A 19193-nucleotide genomic window follows, 5' to 3' on the forward strand; every position below is an offset into this window, starting at 1 on the left:
TCGACAGGCACTTTAATAGCAAGCATGGTAAATTCACTCACCCATTGACAGTTTTGTGCAGATTAGCTACGAAACTGAGATGTGTTCATTTCATGAGCTTTTGTCAGCTTGGTTTGTACAGAGTGAGGCGAATTGTTTCCTCACATTTCCAATCATGTGATAATTAAGTAAACGGGCTCATGGCTTTGGTTTGGCCTCATCTTATTAAAGTTAACATGTTATGCTGTTTGTGGAAATTGTGGTAGAGAACTAGATACAGGAGGCAAATATAGGGGGCAATAGCAGGAATGACATGGTATTGTGGAAAATCTTGCTTCCATTATGTATTACATTACTAGGCACATGAGCGACCAGCCCCCCTCCCCCAAAAAATAAATATTGACACAATATCAATGTGCCCTTCCAGTTGTCTCTTCACGACCATACAGTGTAAATCAACTAGCTTTCATTCAAACATACATACCGTAATGACCAACATCATTCAAACTTGGTATGTCCAACACTGGAGTCCTACAGTGCAGTGTAAACCAACTAACTTTTATTCAAAGTAAACATTCATAAATAATGACCAACATCATTAAAACTCAGTATATATTCAGAAAGTATAACATACATTGTATAATTAAGATATAGACTAAGCACTTGATTTCCTTAAATCTTTACAGAACTTTAAGTTTGATTTGTTGTCACCCATTGGGTTCATCATTGAAAAGGGTAGCAAAAAATATAAAAGTAAAGTCCCAAATATTAATATTTTCCGAACGAGAGGAGCACAAAGTGATCAAGACTGCAATCTGATAAATTGTATTCACTTTTCATAGCATCACTATGGCTTTCAATTCTTCCCGTTACTGGAATCCACCAGAACTGGAACAGTGAATTATTTAAACCACCATACTCAAATGTTGAATGGATAACCGTGAGGCATCTCACCAGACACAATCTTAACACTAGCAGATAACATATAATATATATATATATGTAATAGACACCCACAAAAGACTATGACCACATACTGGTGGGGGAAAAAAAGATTATATAAAGTGCTAACAAATGCTATAAGACAATCTAATAAACATGGCAGTCGATAATGTGTTATTATATCACTAATACACTAAATGGGGAAATGTTTTCATTTATAACAAATTAATTTGGGCCAACATCACAATACTTTATCAACAGCCCTGGCTGGTTGATAAATTAAACTGTTACTTGTGGTATTGGAAGACAAGCTGGGGTTGTTTAGAATTGGGCATTTGAATTGCTCCACAATTCACTTAACAGTTAACATTTTCTGGAACTATTTAAGACAAAGTACAAATAAAAACTTGACAGCCTTGACAAATTATTTAATGGTAATATAAAGTAGCTGCAGTACAATTTTACAATAAAATGGAGATTACATGATTTTACGTGAAGAAAAACAAACCAAAATTCAACTCTCACAAAGTCATACTCATATCATCACCAATGAGTGTTGATTAATATCCCCCCCCCCCCCCCCCCATGTTCCTGTCCAACATCCAAATCCCCCCATGCAGTCCAATGGTTGCAGTGCTCTTTAAGAATGCCTGTCCTGCAGGTACTGTACATCGTGTCTTCATGTTTGCAGTTGCCTTATACAGTACCTCAATCAAGAGGTTGCGGGTCAGCTATGGGCATGGTATGCAGAACTTCATCCAGGAGCTGCAGAGCTCGGTGTAAATGGATTTCAATCCAGCATGGGGTCTCTTTGATGCTCTGCCGTGGATAGTCCGGTCCCCAGCCCTTCACAAAGCTCATCCGCAGGATACACAGCCTGCGCAGGTCGTCCACACCGATACCTGCAGCTGCAGACAAACCTAGAACAAAATGACAGTGTTAGTTTAGCACTGCTGGGCCAACTCTCAAGTTAACAGTGGTGTAGATTGTCACAATCACAGGCCCATTATTAGTACAGTTGAGACTTCAGACATTCATAGACATTTAGTAATCACTACTTTGGTCAAATCTTAAAAAGAAAAGATCAAAATTGAGATTACCACTCAAACCACTCAGTTAATTGTGAATGGTGTAACACGTACTGTCATTTAGCTATCCTTTGATGGATTTGCATGAATTTTGGAATGAATATTCCTAATAAGAGGCCCCAAGGTTTTTGAAAACAAGCAGAATCATTAGACATTATGTAATGTCCACACCGACATGCATCTATCATAAAATAATCCATGTGATAAACGAGCAAAGGATTGTGGATATGATAAAGAGCAAGGATTGATATACGTAATGAATCAGTCTTGAGGTGTAATAATATTTATTGTGACTATAGCGCTCCCATCCGGAAAACTAGGGTTAAGGGCCTTGCAAACGTGAAGCGAGGAACGCAGGCGTTGTTGCCTGGATCAACTACAGTTCTCCTCAAGAGGGGCGCAACAATGCAAGCGTAAAAAAAAAAGCTAAACAGAATCCAGGTCTGGTGAGTCGCGGGCGTGTGCACGTAACAAGCACGCGCACAACAAATTCACAGGACCGTGCTCACGTAAATACTCTCCGAGCAAAAACGCAGGTCTCATTGAAAATGAACTATAGGTGCGTTTTATCGCTCCCCGTTTGCAAGGCCCTTTATACTTCTTGGAACACACATTCACATTAATATCTATCATTGTGCCTGCCTAATGGTATGTGTCTGACAGACCATCTGACATCGATTCGACATGGCAGAAGAAGAAATGCTATAGAATTTTAGTCTTATTTAATTTTTACCCTGGCACCCTAGGGTAACTAATAGGGCATAACAGGGCGAATAATAGGGCTTAAGTGGTTCTGGGACACTCACTGATGGCTGGGGCGATGCCTCCCACAGAGCCTGGCCCTGGAATGTTCCCAGCCACTGCTGCTGCCTGGGCTGCAGCTGCTGCCTGGGCTGTTGCTGCCTGCTGCTGCATCTGCCTGTGGCACTGACGCAAGTCAAATACCTAGAACACAGGAAGAAAGCTCAGGACTGATGACAAGACAAAAGACGGAACAAGAACTGATGACGGTACTGTCGCTACCCATGGTTACACATGGAAGTTACGCTGGCTTAAGCAGTTAGTAGTACAGCACCGACTACTAGAGGAGAGGGTAATATAAGTCCACAAGCAGGGCTTCCCAGTACTTTACTATAGGCCAGGAGGATTTCTGGATGCCCAGATGTTGCATTGTTTTTTTTCCTGAATAAAGGAAGCGTTTATCAATCTTCACCTTAATGTAAGCACTGGGATAGATCTTGTGAACTGCATCACCAGGGGCACGTCCAGCTTCTCGATCCAAGTAGTAACTCTGCACAAACACTGCATGATCACTCAGGCAGCGAACCCAAACATCTCCCTCTCCTTTACACTCCAGCTGCACACCTTTACCAATGTGGAGCCTGGGAAGACAAATGTGGCAGTGAATGAAACACATGGCAATGATATATAGTATATTGTTTTTTAAGGAGACAAATGCACATATATCAGACCCTTCTAATAGAATGAGGCCGAGTACCTGGCTCTCTCAATATTCTCTGTCCTGTGGACATTGCTCAGCTGGCCCAAGCAGAATCGATCCCCTCCCGAAGGGTCCACATAGCCATCCACCGTCACTATTGGGCAGGTGGCGGGCACCTTGAATGTCTCTCCTACTTGGACATCCATCTCAAAGTAAGCAATTGAGCACCAGTAATCAGGAGCTACAGCAAAGAAAACAAACCCCTTTAGAATCAATAACCTTGACAAAGCAGCAAAATTCTAGTTTGTAAAGAGAATATATATGTATTGTGTGCCATCTAGAGCTCAGTCAGTAGCGTTCATACCTGGGTGATTCGATATAGGAGGCTGAAATGCAAGCTCATTGGCAACTGGCCCTGAAAAAATACAAAAGCACATTTCACAAAACCACTTATGCAGTATACTTAGTTGACTGAGTCCCTCAGAGCCTCGGAGGTTTATACTAGGCCTCCTACTGTTTTCATGCTAAACTAAATATCTTTGGCGAGAATAGCCGAACGGTTGGTTGCATAATTGCATTGCAGCGTGTTGTAATGTATCGTGAGCTGCTATGGCCAGCCATATTTGTATTTTATATCTTCTCTGTTCTTTGCGACGCCGTCTCCCATGTTACTGGCGTGCGTGTTAGAAATTGTGAGATTAGACAACATTTAGTTAGTCATATCTGCAGTGGAAAACAAAGCTACTTGAGGTGAGTCGAAATGGGCCGGTTCTATGCAATGAAAAAGCACCATGAAGTTTGTTTTGCGGAATAAAATCATGACAAAGTAAGCATTAAAAAGCCACATGACAAAAAGGCTGATATACAGTTGTTAAGGCTCACAAAAACAAATCCATTGTGTGATGACTATACAGTTGGAAATGCCAGATAAGGAGTAAGGACACTCACAGTAATGTCCCGTGTGAACCATGGGTTGGTGGTGCTGAAGATGCCCATTCTGGTGCTGCGGCACAGTAGGGGTGAAACTACTGTTTCTGCTCCAGTTGGGGTTGGAATCTGAAATAGAATTATAGACTAGTTAAAAGATTCTACACTTTCAAGCTTTAAAATAATAACTTAAATACTGTCCCTGAAGAAACAGTGGGCTTGATTAGCTCTCTACTCGATGATGTACTGTATAGAGCGTTGCAGTCCCTCAGAACAACGAGTGGCCCAGGAAATGGTTCTCCATTCATTTTCACCATAGGCGATTCCTAAATTATTTATTTAAAGACGGTTACGCCGCGGACAAAGCCAACTCGGATCGTGACAAATCATGACCATGAACACAATGTTTTGGGCCGATCAAATAATTTATAAGAAGAAAAACCAAAAAAAGTGTTGTAACCTGCTGTTTTTTTCTACTTTCTAATTATTTGTTTGGCCCAAAACATTGTGTTCATTGTCATGATTTGTCACGATCCGAGTTGGCTTTGTCCGCGGCGTAACCGTCTTTAAAGTTTAAATAAATATTTTGGAATCACCTATGGTGAAAATGAATGGAGAACCATTTCCTGGGCCACTCGTTGTTCTGAAAGGGGGAGGGACTGCGACGCTCTATAGAGCCACGTGGCATCACAGCTCCCCTCCCTCTGTCTTCCTATGTCCCGCCCCGGGAATAATTACGATAACAATAGTGGACTTGCTAAGTCGAGCCCACAATAATAATTTGTTCTCAGATTGAAGAGACCACATGTTGTAGAATCCCTCCTCATAGGCCTTATCATGTTGTATCTTACTTGAGGGCCCAGCGGTGATGCTAGAAAAAGCCAAGTTAGAGGCTGAGCTGCTGCCTTCAGGTGGGGGAAGCAAAGTTGGGGTGCCGAAGCTGTCCTGGGGACCTGGCCTTGATGGGGGATGCTGGATGGTCTGCAGGTGACTCTCAGCGCTGGAGTGAGATTGCTGGTTGTCAAAGTCATATTCATCCTTAACCATGAGGGGCCCTATCAGGACAAAAAGTGTAGGTTAGGTGACTATTCCATAGAATGACCATGGTGAATAATGCCTACCCAGGTTCTTCCTTACCTGAGCCTGAAAGGGTCAGTCCTGATAGGTCTGTGTGAATAAGAAAAATATATTATGTATTTGGTTGCATCTGTGCTTTTTTTAACCTGTAAATACCATAGTTCAAATAATCAGAGCCCTCTGTGACAATACAAAAACGATGATTTCCTACTCACCAATTCCTGGTGAAACAACTCTCTCGTAGTGGTATGGGTTGACGCAAACATTGTCACATTTCAGGTCAAAGGCAAACTGGCAGTATTTCACTTGCTTTAACTCGTTCTTGTGTAGATCAGGCCATCTCCAAAGTCGAGCATAGACAACGTGGGGAAAGCCTTTGCGCCCAGCAATCTGACAGTGCAGACAGACCGCAATATCTCAAAATTTGCCCAAAAGCTTTTCTTTACAATGTAATATGTAAAATATGTATTGTTTATTTAACTCAAGAGTTAAATTCAAATTACACGTGCACGTAATATACCACTAAAGCTATACCTGTAGTCGTCCGTCCAGGGTGCGCTGAATGGTCACACACTTGCTAGGATGAGCTCCATTGGTAGTGATGGCTGTAATCAGGGAATCCAACTCATCTTTTTTCTCCTTCAGTTTCTTGACGAGGCTTTCAATGGCTCGCTTTGCAAAGCTTTCACTCTCTCCTCCCTGTCTGTGGCACATCAGGCTGTGCACAATGCTCAAGCAGGCATCATTACTTGTGGGAGTGTTTGTGATCGACATAATAGCTCCTTAAAAGTTACTATCCTAGAGAGGACCTTCACTTATGTCCTGGCCCTTTTCCAGGTCAGATATGTTGAGATGAAACTAGTGTAGGAATGATATTACCATAGGCTTCGCAATCTGAAACAGAAGAAAAGCAGTTACCTATGACAGTGGTTCTCAAGATGGCTTCCGGGGACCCCCATGGGTCCATGAGGGGGTTTCAGGGGGTCCTCAGCTAAATTAGCTAATATATAGTAGTATAAAGATAAGTTTACCACATTAACCCTATATACACACAGGCTATTTAAAAAATGTCTGATCTACATGTGAGCTTGGAAAAATAATAAACACAAACAAAAAAACAATTAAAAAAAGATTGTGTACACAATATTTTCAGATGGAGTCCGCAGCTACAAATACAATGTGTAGGTCAAAGGCAAACTGACAACCACAGACCATCAGGTCTGTTGATGGTCCATAAAAAACAAATAAAATAAAAACTATGTAGGCCTACAACATCAGTCAAAATTGTCACTGTATATGGTGCTTTAAACACAAGATAAAATGTGATCAAATAAACACCTGTGAAATAGTAATGCATGCATATTGATTGGCCAGTGGCTGATGGATTATACATTTTATCAGTCACATTTACTATTTTATTTTAAATGACAAAACAAATCTTTTGTGGTTGATGAAGAGAGAGAGAAGACAACCTCAGCAATTGGCTGTCAACACAAATGTTACTTAACTACTTTAGCATTCCGTTCATTTTTGTAGTCGTTATTTTTCTCATTTGGTCAAAATTATGTGAAAACTAGCTTATTTGTGCGACATCTCAAATAAATTTACACTTCTTGGGCAATCGATTCAAAAGCACATCGATGCAAAGGAGTGTTATAATCGTTCATAGCTGTGGATTGTGTGATGCACGTAAGTTTATGATACAACGTCGATATATATGCACGTATAGCTCTAGCCTCTAACTAAAGGGCAAATTACATGTACACATATGTTTGCTGTTCATGTAGCCTACGTAACTATACGTTACACAATCTCATTTAGCTCGCATTTATGTAAAATGAAATGTCTTAATCACGTCAGTTTGAGACTTACACAAACGCCTCCAGAGTAATGTTTACAGTCAGTAGCAGAATATTTGTTGTTGTATTTATCACACTGTATGAATAAAAAAATAAAATAAAAAATGCTATCACTCGATAGCTTTAGCTAGCTAGCATAATAAGCTAACAACAAGAAGACATGCAGCAACTTCTCCAGCCTACAGATAGACAGTCTTCCTCATTAGGCTATGTGCCAGATGTCTTGCTAATTAAATAAAATACAAAACACATTTTAATGTTTTGCTCGAATAGGTTATTCTGCAAAAAGACACAATAACTACGCAGATTATAGTTGGTCAAGAAAATAAACAACACCCTGCGTTAAATCTGAAGGGTGGTTATTATACTTCGTCGTACTATACCAGTGTGTCGCGCGCCGAAAACTGCAGATCTACAAGCTCAGGATGCGTCACGTCCGCCACGCAATGTGAGCTTGTAGCTCTTTTCGGCGCGCGACACTGTTCTACGACGGAGCATGAATTGAGCACAACTGCGCATGTGCGCGTGAAATTTAATTCCATCCACCCATGGCTCTCTCGGATAGTGTGCTGTGTTTGTGGTCTGTGACTGTTAAAGAATTAGATGTTTTATTTGGTCATTAACAAATACTTGTCACCAAATAGTCTAATTTAATATGTTGGAATAAGCCACTGCCCCTGTACTGTATTGTACCCATGCGCTCAGATTTGGAAAATATTGGAGTCATCGCTGACGCTGATGATCACAAACAACGTACATCTTCAGGTATTAAACAGTTAAATGGCCACCATCCAATTTCCATGCTTGTCAAAAGTGACAAATGAGTTTCTTTGTTCGCCTGTTTATGCCAGCTATTAATTCTGACATGAAAGATAAAACAGTCCACCCATCATCATATACATATCATATAGGCTACTATAGTTCACTATATAGTTGGCATTCTGTATCTAAAGTGGATAATGTGCTTAAAATAAGTAAGGTAAGGTCATTTTATTTATAAAGCGCCTTTCAAAAAAAATTGTTACAAGGTGCCGTACAATCAAATAATAGAATAAAACAAAAACAAAACATTCAGAAATAATAAAGCCGCAAAGAAAAATAACTGGAAAAATGGATGTTTACGGTACAAATGAGTTTTTAGCAGCTTTTTGAAGTTATCGACTGAGTCTGACTCGGTAAGGTAGAGGTTTTAAGTAAAGTAGTAAGTCATGTGTGCTGGGGGCTACAAATGCAAAAGCTTGATCACCTTTAGTTCTCAGCTTGGTAGCGGGGACAGTGAGATTCTCACATTTACCCTGGGGTGCACCAATTCAGTTAAATAAATTGGGCCCAGCCATGAAGAGATTTATAATTAATTAATAATAAATAAATAAAACAATTCTGGAGTCAATTGGTAGCCAGTGTAAGGCAGCAAGCACAGGTGTAATATGTGTTTGTTAAAAGTCTAGCAGCTGCATTCTGCACAAGCTGGAGGTGTTGTATAGAAGAGTGACTCTCAGGGTAGTACAAATAAACAATGAGTTACAATAGTCCAAACAGGATGAAATAAAGGCATGGATACGTTTTCCCAGGTCTTGTGGTGTAAAGTATAAAGTCTGCTAACACAAGCACACACTGAAAGGAGCTGAACCTCAGGCCTTTTGAGTAGGCTACTCTTTGAGGTCTCTCTCCCTTTGGGATGAGATAGGACAGCTTCACATACCAAAATTGAAACAACTTCTGGAAGGTCAACAACACCTAGGAAGGTGTAAAATTAGCGTATGAGATATTTGCCTATATCTTTGTTCTTCATTATGAAATACATACATTTCTAATGCATTTTCAGGTTTGTGTGTGTGTGCATTAGAATATTGTGAACATAGTAGCCTTCATTACTTTATCTATAGGCTATGAGTGAACTGAAGTAAGTCAAGGTTTAACTAATGCATACTATGTCTAATTATTTTATGTGACAGAATGCAGTCCATTTCTGAGCTGGATTTGTCCTTGAGCATGGCCCTCGTTTTGACATTTTACAACACAGTAAGTTTACTCTCTTTAAGTTCAATTAAATCCTGAGGATTGTCAGAGTTGTATATTTATGATCTGTTACTTATTTGTGCACAACAACTTTGTCTATCGATCACTGTATTTATTTTATACGGTAGCGCCTCACTGTTACAAATTGGCAAAATGAAGGTTTTTAGTATTACCGTACCGTAGCCCTCCAAGCAGAACCCAATGGTACTGAAGTTTCTCACTTTTTGACGACACAGACCATGGGGTCCTGTTCCAGCAGTACCATGCCACCTGGTACGCAGACATACATAAAACATAAACACCGTGTTTACGGCCTGTCTGCGCTCTTTGACGACTTTATTTCGTGTGAGGGCTTCTGAATCTGTGAAGTATAAGTACCTATACATGCCGCTGCGAATATCTCCTGTGGCGCGGAAGCCGTTAAGTATTTTTAATCTTTGTTTGACTGATTTGGTCGCTTTGATTCTTCACTTCCTTCCTTGTTTATTGACACCTCATTGTACCGCCTATCTGGCTAGCTAGTGGCGCTATAGCTATGACAGAGCAGATCAGAGGCAGGGACGTAGCCGCACAAGCCAACCGCACACCGGGAAGCGGTACAATAAACGGTAAACAAACAAGAAGAAATAAAGTGACCAAATCGGTCAAACAAAGATTAAAAATACTTAACGGCTTCCGCGCCACAGGAGATATTCGCAGCGGGATGTATAGGTACTTAAAGTTCACAGATTCAGAAGCCCTCAAAGGAAAACAGGCCGTCAAACGGCGCAGATACGATGTTACGGAGCATATTTATGTCCGCATTCCAAAATTCCATACGAAAAGTATAGTTATAGTTATAGTTATGAACAGGGACCCTACATAAAACTCATCCAAATTTCAGAAAAGCTTTATGGAGGGTTCCGAGAGGGGCTAACCGTACCGTTGATGCCGGTCTCAACACACATTGATTTGATTCCTATAATTCTTAACATGCCAATGTCAGTAGACTTTCTAAACGCCACAAAATGAACATTGTAGTGGCCTCTGACACTGATTTGTTCACAAACTGGCTTTCCACACTTATTTGATATTGACTGATATTTTTGTGTGGCAGCTTGTGCCACACAAAAAATAATTTACTTACAAATGTAAAACCTGCATGGGAGTCGTTCAGCAAACCAATTAGGTGTAGTTGACTAATATCAGTCTCATGGCAATCTGGGAACCCCTCCGGGGCCCGGGGTCACCTCCTTTTTTGTGTAGAAACAGGAACTCTGTTTGGCTGGCTCCACCCCTTTCTTAGTCCACTTCCTCCCGAGTGCTTTTGTGTTTATTCCTACTAACAACAACACTTTTTGATTGATTGATTGAAATATTTATTAACAGTTTGTAGAATTTACAGTACATTTTAAGCACAAACTCAATAAAAAAGACTGTCAACTGTGAGTGGACGACCCAATTAAGCATTACACTTGTTTACAACAGGGTCCACATTGTTCAATTCATCAAAACATTTAAAGACATACAAACATTTAGAGACATACAAATAGACACTTCTATGTAGCTAAAGAACAGAACAGGAATTCATCATATGGGAAGCAAAAAAGGGAAAAGATACAATATACAGTGAGGGAAAATGGGGGGGGGGGAATTCAGATTTTACAGAGGCCAGTTTCGAATTGCAGCCATCCGTAGGTGCCCTTTGAGAGCGGTTTTGAAGGAGTCAAGGGATTCACATGTCTTAATGACTGTTGGTAGGGCGTTCCACATTTTGGTGGCATAGGAGCGAAAATAATTTAGTCCCTTGTTTGTGCCGAATCTGGGTTGCACATGGTTTGTTGCACTCCCTCTGGTGTTGTGGGTGTGGACTTCGTTTACATTAAGGAAGTATTTAGACAGGTACATGGGTATCTTGGTGGTATATCGAATCTTGTGGACCAGACCCATTGCAAGATGCTGTACTCTGTCGACGACCCTAAGCCATCCCAGCCTGTCAAAGTGGGCAGGGGTGAGGTGGGTTCGGGGGGTGAGGCCAAGTAGGAGCCTGACCAGTTTGTTTTGGGAGGTCTGGAGCCTTGTTTTGAGGGCCTTTGAGGTGCTGTGGTACCAAGAGGTGGATGCATAGTCAAAGAAACCTTGTACGAGGGCTCCTGTTAAGGTCTTCAAGGTGTTTTTGCTGACCAGTGAGGAGATCCTGTAAAGGAATCTTGTTCTTTGATTGACTTTTTTGATTACGTTGGTGGCCATTTTATCACCGGAAAGATTGGCCTCCAGGATGGAACCTAGGTAGGTAATTTGATCTTTTCGTGTGATAACATTGTCACCCACTCTAACCAAGAAGCCATCTGCCTTGTTGAGTTTACTATTTGATCCGAAGAGGATGGATTCAGTTTTTCCCAGGTGTAAGGATAGTTTGTTATCAGCGAGCCAGGTGCAGATTCTACCGAGTTCAGAGCTGAGGGTCTTTTCAATCTGCAGTTTGTTCCTGTCCGAGACCAGCAGTGCTGAGTCATCTGCGAACAGGAACAAGTTGCAGTCACAAGCTGAAGTCATGTCGTTAACATAAATTAGGAACAGTAAAGGCCCTAGTATGCTTCCTTGTGGGACGCCACAGCTCACTGGGAGGGGAGGGGACAGTGTTCCGTTCACCTCCACCATCTGTTCTCTCCCCTCCAGGTAGGATTGCATCCAGCTCACTGATGTGCTATCAAAACCAATAGCTACACTACATGTTTAGGGCAGGGGTGCTGTCTGATTTCTGCTAACAGCAGAAATCTGTCTTGAGAGAGTCTCATAGTAATCAGTGTCAGCTTAGACACCGACCCCCCTTCAATATGAGCCAACTATAATTTACAGTTACAATTCACAACTATTATGGCTTTTGTGCTAGAGATGGTGCAATTTGGTATTTGTTTGTTCAGTGGTTCTCAACCTTTTCAGGCCGTGGCCCCCCCAAAATAATCACATTTATTTTGAACTGTTGAGCAGTAGCACTTGGAATGTAGAGTTGAGGCATTCGATTTACGGTACTATGACTCGGTTCCACGGATACATATCGTGATCTTGGCCTCGACAGTAGTTGTTCAGGGATTGCAGTATATCATTCCCATTCATTCTCCAAACTAATTTTCCAGTGAATGTTCTTGGGCCAGGTCAATTATTTAACAGGATTTCTATCATTGCAATTCAATCACATGAATCCTCATAATCAGCTGGTGAAAGTGGGCGAACATTCGGTCACAACACGCTTGTAGATTGGCTATTTTGTTCTGTACAATTAAGTATTTAGGGTTTATATGGTTAACTAACATGATTTTCTGCATTGCACCACTCTGTCCCATGCCCTGTGATTTCTTATTGGGGGCCCTGGATATAACTGTATTTAATAATGTTTATTAATTAGTACTAATTAATTATTTATATTTATTTAGTTATTTGTCGCTTATCTATTGATCTATTTATTTATGTATCTTGTCCACAAAGAGGACCTTGATGAAATATTCAATAGCTCCTCCATGTAGAAGAAATAGTTCTGTGAGACATCACCTGAGTGGCTGTGGCATTATGGTGCAAATGCATAATGTTGATGGAAGTAAAACGCTTTCCTCCATGTACAACATATTTTCTATGTTGCATTGTCTCCCCCTAGTGGTTTTAATCCATCCTGTAGCAATAGCATTATTTATCAATCTGTGACAGTCACCCAAGGGAATGAAATGTGTTGATTGTCATGATTGAAGACCAGGACCTTCTGACTTCTTGGCTAACTACTGTAGGTTGCTCAGTGATGACCGACAGCGATGCCACCTGCGTGCATGGCATGCATGAATTCAATTCAATTTAGGAGTGAAAAAGGACACTAAATTAATGGATACAGCATAGTTTTCTTATACAGTAATGTTGAAGACAATAGATTTCAAGTAAGTTGTCAACTCACCGTATTACTTCATGGGCAGCATTAATCAGCAAATCTTATTTAGTGTGAGAATCAATTTGTAAGCCTAATCTTGGATGTATGTTGTGAAATTGCAAAAAATCTGATTTCGGTCCTTGAAGATAGGTTTGGGAGCAAAGTGGTGGACACTTACAGTCAGACTTACAGATGGATGGACACACAGACAAGATGACCTGATAGAGGGACGGATAGTCACATAGACAAACGGTCTATTATTGGAAAATATTAATATTCCAGACGGGGTGAAGTGTACAATTCTTTGAAGAAGATTCAAGCAAAAAAACAGAATAACAGCAGCGTAGCCCCAGACAGTCTATAAATCTTGCTACCCAGGGCAATATTATCACCTTTAATGCACCGGCTGGAAGATGACCCCTACTTCTTTTGACCCCAAACCCTTTCCTGTAACACCACCATATTAGGCCAACATTTCGACTTGCCCATCAGAGATCTCAAAATCTAGTGGTCAGATTCCCATTCCCATTTGCTGAGTGCATTCATGACTTGGTAATCCTATGGCTCTTCTAATGCTATGCCAAATCAAAATCTTGCTTTAATCCAGCCTTTTCCCCCATGCGGCAGACATACAGACAAGATAATCTGCTGGGAAACCATGGGCGATAGTCTTTCTAGAGGTCGATTCTGTGGGCAGTCCCTCCCTTCTGTTTTCTCAAGAGTGAGATTTTTTTATATACAGCCGGTATACATAAAAATGTTGCCATGGCGCTTCCAATTCATTTTAATTATCAACACATCTGTCATTCCATTGGTGTGAGAACGAAGTGTGTTATTGAAGAATTACTTACTACATCACCTACAAGTGAAGAGCAAGGCATGCCAGTGGTAGGCTGTAGCTTCTCCCCAAACACCTCTACTCTCTCATGTAGTTAGTTCTCTCTTCCTTGCAACCATGGTTAAGATTCTAATGGATCTGAAGTCTTCTTCAGTGATGATGGAAAGACCCCCTCTCCATAATTATGAGATAATTCTTTGATCATAAAAAATAAAAACTCGGCATGGTGGCACAGTTGGTAGTGCTGTCGCCTCACAGCTAGAAGGTCCTGGGACGCTGTGTTTCCTCCTCCGAGTCATCAGTGCCCATACCCGAGGCGGGGTTGACGAAAGGGCCCTTCTGTGTGGAGTTTGCATGTTCTCTCCGTGTCCCCTAGGGTAGGTACCCCCACAAAAAACATGCAGTAATCCTGGTCTCTAAACTGCCTCCCCCTGGCCAGCTGGGGCGCCTGATGGAGGGGAAAGGAACTGGTTGGAATAACGTGTTCCTTCAACGCGCCACGTCCAACCAGGGAAACTCCCCCCTGTCAAGGAGCAACTTGGACACTCAGGCATGAAGGAAGCATGAGTTCAAGTCCGTTGCTCTCCCCATGTCCCCCATCTATGGGGACTTGGTTGGCGGAGGGTGTGTAGAGCCCAGGATCACATTAGATAATTGACACAGGGGTGAAAAATGGGTTACAAAAATCGTGGGATAAAAATTATAAAACAAAAAAATAATGTATTATTAGTACTCATGTCCTTCACTCATCATTGAACAATCTGCCATATCAGTCTCTGCTTTTGCTCAAATTTGTCTATAGGATGGAAGTGGTGTATTCCCCTGTGATTTTCATAGAACTCTGTGAATCTAAACAATTAATTAAATAGTTACTTGGAATAGTGGCCATTGAAATATATGCCTCTGCTTCACATATTTTGAGATTCTCGAGATAGTGAGAGCTGAATATAAATGTGACATAATGTGGGGTTTTATTCATACGAGGTAAAATTGTTTAACTAATCCAGAGATTAAATATGTAGTACTAGTGTGTGTGTGTATATATATATATATATATATATATACACAAGAAAAACACATATTTTATAAATGTTCTATACTTTATTTAAAGTCTAATACAGTATACAGTATAACAGTATACTTGGAATGGGTAGATTATAATGTATTCACAGCACTGTAATGATGATACTAGTCAAGCCATATTATTTGTGTGTAAAGATAAAGACTGATTGCCTCTATAACCAGAGAAAAGGGAAATAACAGCCTTTATTTAATTTATGACCATAATACATTTATTAATCTGAAGAAGCATTGGATTAATCACTCTCAATTCGTCTCTTTTTGTCCATGATTTTATGTGTAGCTATCAAAGTAGACACTGAAATGCAAGAACCAAGAAATATGACAAATACCGGTACTTACACAAAAAAGAAAATTAACACACTCTATAGAACTGGAAATGTATAGGCCAAAATATTTTGGTGGAGCAAATATTGCCTAACCATATGATCTTTAACTCTGTCGTGTATGGGTAAATTTTGAATATCTGTGTTTTGTGTCACCATTTCTGCCTATAGTTTCCCATCAATCTACATTGTTCATCTAAACTAAAGCACAATTCTTTGAATGATGTTGTGTTTACAGACAGAAATGCAATAGGTCTCTCAGTGCAATTCTAAAGGTCCAATGCCAAAACATTAATGTTGCATATACTTTGATCAGCTGGCAGTGTTAGTTGTCATATTAGCTTATTTGTAAAGAGCTGGAAATCTACCTGCATAATAGTGTTGTCTCCTGTTCTGATCCGTCTCCATTTCCTTTACTGTTCTGTTCATGACCATTTATGGAGAACTGCATTCTTAATGTATCTTCTTTAATATTCTGTAATATTTGTACTCACAACTCATCCCAAATATGAATCACGCTCCTACCACGTTGTTCCAAGAATGATACGAACAATACTGCACACAACCTACCACTGTGAATCAGTATTAAAAGAAAACAGTAGGAATTCCTCAGCAAGACAAGAGGACCTGAATGAGCATTATTTTTAAACGAATATAATTTCTAAATTGGAAAAGGAATGACCTAACTGGAGACAAGGATAGCGCAAATAAGCATTTATAACTTTTAACTTTGCATCTAGTGGCTTTCAATATCTCTCCTCCTACAGATACAACATAATGAACACCTCTCCTCCTACAGTACATATACAATAATATAAAGAACACCTCTCCTCCTACAGATATAATAATATAATGAACACCTCTCCTCCTACATATACAATAATATAATGAACACCTCTCCTCCTACAGATACAATAATATAATGAACACCTCTCCTCCTACATATACAATAATATAATGAACACCTCTCCTCCTACAGATACAATAATATAATGAACACCTCTCCTCCTACATATACAATAATATAATGAACACCTCTCCTCCTATCTATACAATAATATAATGAACACCTCTCCTCCTACATATACAATAATATAATGAACACCTCTCCTCCTACATATACAATAATATAATGAACACCTCTCCTCCTACATATACAATAATATAATGAACACCTCTCCTCCTACATATACAATAATATAATGAACACCTCTCCTCCTACATATACAATAATATAATGAACACCTCTCCTCCTACAGATACAACATAATGAACACCTCTCCTCCTACATATACAATAATATAAAGAACACCTCTCCTCCTACATATACAATAATATAAAGAACACCTCTCCTCCTACATATACAATAATATAAAGAACACCTCTCCTCCTACATATACAATAATATAAAGAACACCTCTCCTCCTACATATTGCCCCAGGCTCCTACATATACAATAATATAATGAACACCTCTCCTCCTACAGATATAATAATATAAAGATTAAAGAACACCTCTCCTACATATACAATATAATGAACACCTCTTCTCCTATAGTCAGTTTGATGGTACATAATGCAGTTTAAGCAGAGTGATTATTCTCAGATCAAGGTGTGCTGGATATAACGGTCAGGTTTTGTGGATTACTGTTTTATTAAAGTCTGCCAAGCTGCAGATATGCCATGGATAACCTCAGACTTTAAGTATAAGGCACACATTGTTAATAAAGGCCAACAATACCAGAACTATTTTATTGCACAATATGCACAATTGAGATGTAAAAAAATATATAATAATAAAAAAGGGGGAAAAAAGAAAGTAACAGTTTAGACTCTGCAAATATCTGTGAATGACCTCCAATTAAATGAGTACCGGTATCTTACTGAGTTAGGAGGTTCCACAACGTTGCTGTTATCTATTTCCTACTGTTGACAGCAGACGTTAGGTGATGATGTGACATGATTTTCTTTCCATTTGTTCTGTTGCTATGGCCTTGATAAGGGTCTGGAGTGTGCCTATGTTAGAAAAAGGAAGTGGGAGGGATCCAATGGCAGAAAGTAACCTAACGGCTGGTTTGCGTTGGAGACCAGGAATCTGACACCACCCTCTCTCGACTGTTGCCCACTTGGAGTGGCGTCTCATCCTGAGTGATGGTCTACAAGACTCCAGGCTCCCGACACCTTGTTATCACCATGGCATGGCCGGGTACAGAGCGTGGCTCGCCTGGCATGTGACGATAGGAAGATGAGGGTGGGCTTGTGAGGAGAGCATGAATTGGTGGGAGCATTGTTATTATCCCTTATTTACTGTATACGAAAATAGATCCTGTACGTCTTATTTTTGGCACGCAACTTATAAATGAATCAAGACACTATTGATACAAATATACCCCAATGGGTGTGGTGAATTGTGTTTTCTGGAAACTTTACTTTCCTTTCTCAGGGAAACTCCCATTTTTAGGTTTAGCTCACAAGAGGTCTGACTCGTAGGAGTTGAAGCTATTAATGCATAGAGTAAAGATGGCACCTGTAGAATTGGATGATTTAGACAACAAGATTAAACTGTTTAGAATCCTGTTCCGAAGGAATACATACAGTGAAACAAATTTTCCAACTGCATACAAATATAACTTTTTTCATTTATTTCTTCTTCTTCTTCCTGTATATATATATATATTTTTTAACATTTGCCTTCTACATAGACAGTTGATTTTGTAGACATAGACATTTTTTGACTTTGTTTTCATTTTGCTATTTCTTTTGCAAAACAGACATAATAGCAAGATATTTCAAGTGGAATATTATATTTTTCATTACTCTGCAGTTGACAGACCTTACCTCACCACTATTTACATTGGACATTGCATAAGGATGTAGCAGCTAGCCTATACAGTACAGTACATTCTCCAATGTTTACAAGTCCAATCAGTCCTGTAATCCCTAACTATCTGGTTTGTATTTCAAGATTTAATATACTGTAAATATAACATTTAAGCGATTCTCATCTAACTATGAGCTATTAATATAATTAAGAAATCATTCATCACATTTACACTATAAAGTTGTCTAAAAATTACATTTTGTTCATTCTTAAGTTATACTGGATCATTGCTTTATAATGTAGCATCTTAAGCAGCCGTTACCAAAATGCAATGGAAATGGTAAATGGTGCATTTATATAGCGCCTTTATCAAAGGCGCTTTACATAGATTGTGCGTTACATTCACCCATTCACATACACATTCACGCACCGACGGCAGCGGAAACCATGCAAGGCACCAACCTGCACATTGGGAGCAATTAGTGGTTCAGTGTCTTGCTCAAGGACACTTTGACACTAACTCTGGGGGAGCCCGGGTTCGAACTGGCAAACTTGCGGTTACCATCCGGCCACTCTAACCCTGATCCACCGCCAAAAGTATATGGAGATATACTTTTTATACAACCACAAATTCACAGCACAATTCACTTTCATATCTCATTTCCTGTACAATAGAATCATGGCCCACATTTTTATTCATGTCTTTACCTTAAAGGACAACTTTAGTTTTTTCAACCAAGGTTCATGTTTTAGGTTGTTATTAGAGAAAGTAAAAGATGAGTGTTCATTTTTCTTCATTTGCTGCTTTCTTTCGTTTTGGGGGCTAAATATGTATTTGTTTTACAAAATATTATGGCAATTTCTTTTTTCATTATTTACTATAGTCCTAATATACCCCAGGAAAT

At 39.8% G+C, this 19193-nt stretch overlaps 1 protein-coding gene across 1 annotated transcript; it reads right to left on the bottom strand.

The window, feature by feature from the left end:
- Positions 1 to 498: 498 nt before the first annotated feature.
- LOC310878806 (mothers against decapentaplegic homolog 4-like) lies at positions 499 to 7692 on the bottom strand. The gene is made up of 11 exons (XM_083793207.1): positions 7327 to 7692; positions 5989 to 6348; positions 5670 to 5844; positions 5515 to 5544; positions 5229 to 5432; positions 4399 to 4506; positions 3815 to 3865; positions 3508 to 3691; positions 3223 to 3391; positions 2816 to 2954; positions 499 to 1841 (listed from the first exon to the last, which is right to left on the bottom strand). Exons 2-11 carry the CDS (start codon positions 6226 to 6228, stop codon positions 1630 to 1632), a joined length of 1512 nt encoding a protein of 503 aa, XP_083649333.1. The 5' UTR covers positions 6229 to 6348; positions 7327 to 7692; the 3' UTR covers positions 499 to 1629.
- Between the last annotated feature and the right edge of the window lie 11501 nt (positions 7693 to 19193).

The sequence above is a fragment of the Protomyctophum parallelum genome (genome assembly GCF_964188405.1).
Source record: "Protomyctophum parallelum genome assembly, chromosome: 21".
Taxonomy (NCBI): domain Eukaryota; kingdom Metazoa; phylum Chordata; class Actinopteri; order Myctophiformes; family Myctophidae; genus Protomyctophum; species Protomyctophum parallelum.

Excerpts from the sequence above, each read along its gene's own strand:
- LOC310878806 (XM_083793207.1), bottom strand. The coding sequence starts at position 6,228 with ATGTCGATCACAAACACTCCCACAAGTAATGATGCCTGCTTGAGCATT. Across the intron at positions 5,845-5,988 it reads CCCTGGACGGACGACTACAG|ATTGCTGGGCGCAAAGGCTT; the intron begins GTATAGCTTTAG and ends CTGCACTGTCAG. Across the intron at positions 3,392-3,507 it reads GAGAATATTGAGAGAGCCAG|GCTCCACATTGGTAAAGGTG; the intron begins GTACTCGGCCTC and ends TTGTCTTCCCAG.